Here is an 8,544-nt window from a genome sequence, read left to right on the forward strand (position 1 = left end):
GAATAATAGAGATCTCTATTATTCACTTTTGATGGTAGTAATAATAGCGAAGAGAACCGTGCCATTGTGTTACGCAATGCTGCTACCTGCAGACTATACTATATATAGACGGATATATATGCGACCTATATAGACGGATGCAATTAATGTGCCAATATGCTCTAAGCGCTGCTGTAGACAACTACATGGTTATTATTACTTGTTCAGGCGGACGTTTACCGCATAAAACTAATCATGCTCGACTGTTATTCATTTATCTTAATAAACGAGTATATATCACCGTTACAACAAATAGAAGCAATGTTGCTATTTATGCATTTTTTTTAGTTTGCGCAGCATGACATGCAATGGAATATGTCACTTCAACTCGTAATGGCCAAAGTTCTGTACGCCCATAACATCTGGAAAAGAAACATAGACTTTGATTACAGCCGGCGATATTACATGCATTCATCCGTAAATTTGTTCACCGCTTAATCGCGACACTTTTATGGTTCTTGACCATAGCAATTATATAGACACTACTCGAGAGTCTAACTAGTATGTTATTTCCATGTTCTTAACCTACCCCGATAAAGCGGGGGTCCACTGGATGTATGTGTGCGTGCGTGCGTGCGTGCGTGCGTGCGTGCGTGCGTGCGTGCAAGCGAGCGTGTGTGTGCGACTGTAAAATATCACATTGTAACTGGTGCAGAGCGCAACACGCGCTAAACATTAATGTCGTCTACTGACCGATGTTGTCACAAAATACATACTTTGTTTCCTCGCCATTGATGGCCGTCATGATTTGCGAACAAGCTCTAAAGCAGTGGAAGAGGTCAAGATATCAGAAATAGAAACATCTAGACAGAACAAACCCGTACGCCCGCATACACACATGGCTTACAAAAACAAATGGATCCAGTCCTACGCAGTCAGCACTGCGCCGCGCCGGAATTCTTGAATATTGTTGATGCAATTGTAAAAGTTGGATGCCTATAGGCATTTTGCTTGCGCAGCGATGGGCAGACCTGTATTTCAGAAATTATGGCCCAAGGTTGTTGGAAACTGTCACAAACTTCCTTTACACGCCGCACGAGACTAAGGTCCTTCTTGACAATGATGATGACGATGATGATGATGATAGTGGTCACGATATTCATGAAACTAGTGACTCTGAGAGGATTCACCAAGGCGATGGTGATACAGAAATTGACGCTAGTAAAATGGACTGGCAGGCAAGCAGTACCGATTCTTTTCCGGTAAAAAAACTCCTAGTGATGTTGCCCAGGACGTGCAAAACGTTCGGTAGTGTATCTGACGATGAGAAATCAGTTGAAGCTTTGACAGACATGGGTCAGGTTCCTGATATGACAATAGGCCAAGGTAAACGGCTAGTAGGGAAAAGCACAGTTTACAAGCTAGAAAGTACATTTTTCATGGCCGAGTACGCAACCCCACTGCGTTGCCTGCGCCTCATGATGGAGGATGGTATAATATCAGAGCAGTTAATGGATGATTTCTATTGCCAGTTTTATAGCCACTTAGAATTATGGTTAACTAGAAATGAATCAATTCAAAAGAGTTTCAGCCTTGTGCCGTATGATGATAGAGATAGGAACCAAGCACTGCTGTATGCTCTAAAGGTGCGTCTAACGCAACGTCAACAATAGTTCCTCATTACAGGGATATGTTGATGGTCTTCAATCGTATTACTGACCTGAGGGCTATTATATCGCAGTAGTGTCGCTGGTATTCAGCAATATTGATATCTCATAAATATCTCCAGAAGTACATTGAAGTGCCTTCCGTTAATAATTTGAATATTGGATAAGCAAATAGGTACAATGCAAGTATATATAAATCGTATATATAATCAAACGTGGATTTCGGTGGTTGACTGCTGTATTTAAATTGCACGGTAGATGGACCTTAATTTTAACATGATTATGTATTTTTTACGCGTATGATTTCATGTTTGCTACATTTGAAACATAAAAGGTCTACATAAAACATCAATGTCGTGGGTAAAATGTGTGCTAGTCGAATGCCAATTTTTTAGTTTTTTAGCAGTTTGAATTAATGACTATCAAAGTGAGTGTAAAACGTTCTATCTATTAATAAGTGAAGCTCATGACCTCATGACCTTCAACAGGAAGTAGTACTATGATTTATTTACTGTTTCAGAAAATAAACGTAGTTCACTGTAAAAATTAATACGATTAAAAAGCCAAATCTTTGTAAAAGATTTGGTCAAATTATACAATAATTTGTAGACCCCCTATCAGCTGGTTAAAAAGCCAAAGTATTAGAGCTTGGTCGAATTTCTATTGATTAGTTGCAATGTATACTAAGAGTTCATTGAAGCTATAACAAAACCAACCAATAACAAACAAAATTGTTTGCTTTTCTTGGATTGTTATTAATGTATTGTGATTTGATTATTGATGTATTTGGATATATCATGTAAGCATAAGAACTCCGGGCCGTTATTAGAAAGATAGTTAATAGTTATGATGTTATAAGTGTAAAATGTCACGACTTTTGTGTAACTTCACTTCAAAAGTTATAGTATTTTATACGCATGATTTCATAACTTCTTGATCTTTCTTATACCGGCCTCACGGTCAATATGTACGTGTCGCAACCTTTTATCAGTGCCTGTATTTTCATCACTATGGTGGCTGTATGTCATGCCTGATGACAATGCTTATATGTAAATGAGACCATTCTACATTCGATTACCTATACACATGATTTTTAAGCGTTTATTCTATAAAAGGGTGGAGGTTTCACGTGTTCAACAGAAGTACGTTGAAAACATGATATATATACATATACGTACATATATATTATGCACAATGCAGGACATTTGCGGTGTACGTCTGCCAAATTTTCTTGGAACACTTGCTGGAAAAAATACGGTAATTCCGCGAGCCCGTGCTCTGGAATGAACTAGTTAGTACTGTATAGCAGAATTAATTTTCAGGGAGTCACACGGGCTCCTGCATATGTCAAATCAGGCAGTTCGACAGTAAATCAGAGAGTATTTGACTCAATCCGGACTCGCGTTAATTTTGCACCCTGCATTGGGCTTCATACACTACATACACTATATAATACACTGTATACAGTGGGGAATCTGGGGGTGTGCGAGCTGCGAGCTGCGAGCTGGAAAAAACACAATGCGTCCAAGCGAACAATGCGATTCAAACAATCCGTCTGCGACAGCCAGCTCGCGCATTCCCTAGACCGTACACCGCGCCATCTGCATTTCTGATGACGACTTACAGATAGGAAATTACTGTTGTTTGTATTATATGGACCTGTCTGAGATCTGTCTTGTACATAATGACGACTTATAAATGTCGACTTGGGCGGGGCTATTCCATTGGATTTACTATTAGAGCGAATCGGGACTTAGACGATGACGACTTATGCGAGTTTTACTGTACTAGTTAATAAAATACTTTATTAAAGTAGTAGGTATTCTTCTTCTTCTTCTCGGGTCACTACACTACACTCGGCCCAGCCACTGCAGCACACAGGACTTGGCACGGTGGTTGAAAGCCTCAAGGTCTCCAGGGCTACAGGGCTCTGGCAATAAGGGGCATTTCAGGAGATGTCCCATAGTCTGGTCCTCCCCGCAGTCGCATTCGATTGGACCATCTTCAGTGTATCCCAATTTCTGCATGAGTGCCCTACATCGACCAAAACCTGTCCTGAGGCGATTTAGGCACAACCACGTCGGCCATACCTCGTTGGCTCCGGGCGGGAGGGCTTCCTGGGGTCTGAGTGAAAGCTCATGTTAGCTTGCCTGAAGATGCTTTGACCATTGGGCGATCCTGTAGTTTTGGAGGTTGCCATCCAGGGGTTGAACCGCGTGGATGAAACTGTGCCTGGACTTTAGTCTCTTCTTTACTGTTTCATGCTGGAAGAGGGGGTGGCGAGGGTCATTTTCTTGGTTAAGTTTCTCTACTTGGGATGAAGCCATTCGTCTAACGTGTGGGGGAGTGTACAGGGCACGCATACTCAGCCGCAGAGTAGCACAGGGCGATAGCAGTGGTTCTGATTGTCCCGGCGTCTGTTCCCCATTTAGTATTGGCCAACTTCTTTAGAATACTGTTTCTGGCACCCACTTTGGCCTTTGTCTTGATGATGTGATTCTTGTAGTAGGTAAAGTTGGACTTGTAACCCTGATCTGTAAATGAGACTGTGTAAACAGTCGGTTACGAGCCTGACATTGTGGTTTATGCTCAGTCGCGTAGGCCTCATTGTCGGTAACTGTGCGTGTTTACTGCAGAATATATAGAAGTCCGTTTACTCAGTGTGATTTGTTTACCTGTACTTGAAATGTAATACTAATCATGAAAAATAAAGAGTACCGTATTATACTCGACAACAGTGTAACTGTATACTGTGCGTGTCTCGACCCTTGTACCCCCTTTACTCCTGTTCTGCTCCCAGCATCCAACTCTCGCGTCCCGGTCTTGCATGATCCCGCTGCAGCAGTCCCACTTCCATGATGTAGTGGGAGAGAAGGGGCTACCCGGGTACATAATGACCCCGGTAACAGGGCTGCTAACTCTCACGCATTTAGCATGAGACTCACGCAATTGAGGCTAATCTCACGCTCTCACTCCGGGTCTGCTAATTCTCACGCATACAGAAACAAACAGATAAAAAACCGAAGTATACACTATATAGAGCATTTCAATTCGCTGAACGGTTCTAGATCTCGTCCTTACTTGCCAATGAGAACAGTTTTATGTAAGTGAATTTCGCATAAGAAGCTGAAGAAGCAACTATATATGGCAGATTATAAGAAAAATAAAGGACTGAGCAGTAGAGGTCATATATGACTATATAAATACAATTCCATTTCCAAGCAGGATCTAGTGATGTGTTGTTTTGAACCGTCCATACATATGTGTTTGTACATGTACGTAATCCATCTAAACATAACACGGTGTAGTGTATTGCATTACATACATGTGTAGGCAAGGTGCGAAATTAACGGGAGTCCGGAGTCAAATACTCCCTAATTTACTGTCGGACTCCCTGATTTGACATATGCAGGAGTCCGTGTGATTCCCTGAAAATTCTGCAATACTAACTAGTTTGTTCCGGAGCACGGCCTCGCGGAATTACTGTATTTGTTCAGCTAATGTCCAAAGAAAATTTGCCAGACGTGCAACTGCATGAATCTTAAAAATAAGCACATGCGTTATTGTTAATATATTTAATTTTGAACCTCAGACTGCGGACTCCCTTATTTTGCTGCGGACTCCCTCTTTTTGAGGGTAGGGAGTCCGTTGAACTCCCTTGTTCAAAAGTAAAGTTCTACCCCTGTGTAGGCCTATGTTTAAAAAAAAAACTCACTTAAGTATGCACCAGAAATTGAATCCACAATTTCAAGCTGAAAAATGCAAAAGCTCCCTGGTGTGGGAGGTGGTTGCCCCCTCCCACACCCTCCTCCCGCTCAGTCGCCCAGCTGCAGCTCCCTGACATAATCTCACTCACAACTCTAACTCAATGCTGGCAGCCCTGCGTGTAGAAGAATGTATAGCGTGCAGAAGTACTATAGTTGTGTGGTGGCTCGACCAGGCTCTACGACTATTTCATGTCGTAAGACTGTTTCTCACCACGTAGTGAAAAGCGTTGTAGCTAATGGCAATTAGCATATGGCTGAAACACACCGTACTTGTGTCCCGAACGGACACTTTGGCAAGTTTACTGTCAAGTTGGTCGGCATAATGTAACGCGAAGACAGTTATCCTGCTGTTCAATGTTCTTTCTGTCTCTGTCGATGACCAAGTTATCCACAAATTGCACCAGTAATATTCGTTTTGGAAATTTTCGGCAGAACATGACATTTGGCAAACATTTTGTAATATGAAGCGAATTCTCATTAACAATGAATAACGAACGTGTCGAATTTAGGTATTGTGAGCATATCCCTAAAGATCACAAATGAAAGATTACCTGTTTTCTGTGCTCTTTGGCAGGAAAAAATGCACCGAATCTAGTGAAGAAACCCAAGTTGTTCATTCTTCAAGCGTGTCGTGGAGGTATGACGTATATAGGAATGCATGCTGAGTCGCTTGCACATGTACATGCAATATTACCTATAGTATTGACAAATGACCGTCTAAAAAGGTCAATTTGTGATAGCTTTATTTTGTAGATGTTGTCCTAGTTTCATAGTTCTAGTGCCATATTTATTAATATACTCTCTAATATGTTAATTTTTCCAAACATGACAATTTCACATTCATGTATTAGGTTCTCAATTGCTTTATGGTTGCTAATAAAAACAATTTAAAATTTGGCGAATGATATAAAAAATAAATTACCTACTAGTATATAAGTAAAGGTCTGTAGTGCCTATTATAAATATGAATAAAGCAGCATTTGTTTATTTTTCTTGCTCTGGGTCTTCCTTTATAACAGTTGGCTCATGAATATATATATATATGAGTGAACGCTGCAATTATTGTGACTTTAAAAGCTCTGTGTATGTGCATGGTAAGATTGAACACTTGCGTGGTTTGTATTTTATTTAGACGGTACGAATGAAGGAATTTGCCCAAGCACCCAACCGAGGGATGTGCATGGAGGCAATGATCAGCCGCAAGAGTGGATGGAAAATGTGGTTGCAGACGCACCACCCCCTGTATTACCCTTACATATTCAGCCTGACTCTAGTAAACAACGCAAAACAGAAAAAAAGACAAAACGGATACCAAACTTGAGTGATTATATAGTATTTCGTCCAACAACTCCAGGTAAGTTTCTAATTAAAATAACCATAAGTAAATAGTGTTCACCTCTGCACAATTAGGAGAAGGAGATCAGGAGCCATTCACAAATATCAATGTCATCATAAGCATACAACCCGTTCTCTAATGGAGGAAGGGGTCCTCAGTCCTTGTACACTCTACGTGTAAATAAATCTTGAGTTTACCTTATTGAAAAGCATTCTCTGCTTCAGAAGTCCACAGAAAAGGTGTGTCCTTATGGGTAAGCTGTGTAAGTGGTCTAGCTATTTTAGCATTTTAGCAATGTAATAGGTACATTATGCGTGTCGCCTTGTTGGCTGGTCTTATTACGTCAGGTGTATTCAGGCAATCGTTTCTCCTCATTCCCACGTTCACTTTCTCCTTTTCATGTCCCGGTTGCCACCCTTTCTTGTCTGAGAACGAGTCTCCTCGCCCTTATGGACGTTGCTAATGATTTTTGCAATGCCTGCATGATTACCAACCGTTCCCTTGCCCTACTCTGTCGACCCTGCATTTCTATTGTCTATTAATGTAGTCCGATGCCTTATGTCTCTATGCCTATGATGAAACGCCGTATTACACTACATTCTGTGGGTTTGATGCCAACTGTCTGATGTTGTTAGGGCTCTCCTGTTTCGGTCCACATAGTAATAATTGAATCTCCACTAATCAGTATTTCGGCACCTACGAAATTCTAGCAAAAGCTGTGGCCAATCTCAAGATGAAGATGGTTGTGTGGCGTTATTTTACTGCCGCGCTGTAGTGTAGTAGAAAAGTAAACTGGTAGATTACCCAATTTTCTGAGATATACCCATCCTATTAAAAGGCTTCTCTTAATTTGTCTTTATGTTCACAACGTCACAGGTCATTTCATGTAGAAACTGGCAAGGCATTGTTACATTTACACAGTCTTCTGTCTGCACTACCATTATACAACTATGAATGGGAAATGTAACGTATACATGCAAATTTGCGGGGGCTCTTTTTGGCATTTCTGGGGCTCTTTTTGGCATTTCGGGGGCTAAATCGCCCCGAGCCCCTGTGTATTTTTTTCACTAACGGTGGATCATAGCAACCAACGTGAATATGTAATACACATCACAGAAAGATCATGGGCCTTGTATCCTTGAACCGTTGTTATTGAACTTCATCACATAAAAAACATAATACTTTTTATGTTTGATCGCAGGTGTAATAGCAGTGCGAGACCCAGATAAAGGTTCTTGGTTCATCAATGTTCTGGCTGAGGTGTTTGCGGCAGAAGCATACTGGAGTAACCTGGATGACCTTACTCACAAGGTTTACAATTATTAGCTCATCTGACGAAGTATGATGCAGCTTGTAGAATCGCATGAGCGTCCGTCCGTGATCCGTGTGTCCGTGTGTCTGTCAACAGTTGGGCACAAATCTTAACCGCTCGACGTACGTTCACGATATTGGGGACGTCGGGGGGATCGTGAAAAGGACTCGGGATGACCAATTTGGAGGTCAAAAGGCAAGATGTGTCAACGGAGGGGGAATATTTCCCCCTTAAGTTAAGATATAGGAGGAAATACGGAATTGCGGCACAAATCTGAACGGCTCGACCTATGCTCTTAATATTCGGTGTATAGTGTGATGGGCAGGAAACCCATCACCAGTGCGAAATTTGAGGTCACAGGTCAAAGGGCATTTTTTGAGGACATGGCCGGCTAATGGACAGAGTGGAAAACTTTTTTGTTTCAGCGCTGACCTACCATTTTTATCACTTTAGTGAGAGGACCATGAAATATGCTTTCCACTG

General features: G+C 41.4%; 1 protein-coding gene across 1 annotated transcript in view; it reads left to right on the plus strand.

The window, feature by feature from the left end:
- LOC106806925 overlaps nucleotides 1–8,544 on the plus strand; it is a gene marked incomplete at its 3' end in the record, with an annotated part of 29,067 nt that overhangs the window by 15,664 nt on the left and 4,859 nt on the right. The window contains exons 5-6 of the mRNA XM_014809097.1: nucleotides 6,546–6,767; nucleotides 7,951–8,060. Of these exons, the coding sequence (XP_014664583.1) occupies nucleotides 6,546–6,767; nucleotides 7,951–8,060 (332 nt within the window). The remainder of the gene's footprint in view (nucleotides 1–6,545; nucleotides 6,768–7,950; nucleotides 8,061–8,544) is intronic.

This window comes from Priapulus caudatus, unplaced genomic scaffold, assembly GCF_000485595.1.
Source record: "Priapulus caudatus unplaced genomic scaffold, Priapulus_caudatus-5.0.1 Scaffold186, whole genome shotgun sequence".
Lineage (NCBI taxonomy): Eukaryota > Metazoa > Priapulida > Priapulimorpha > Priapulimorphida > Priapulidae > Priapulus > Priapulus caudatus.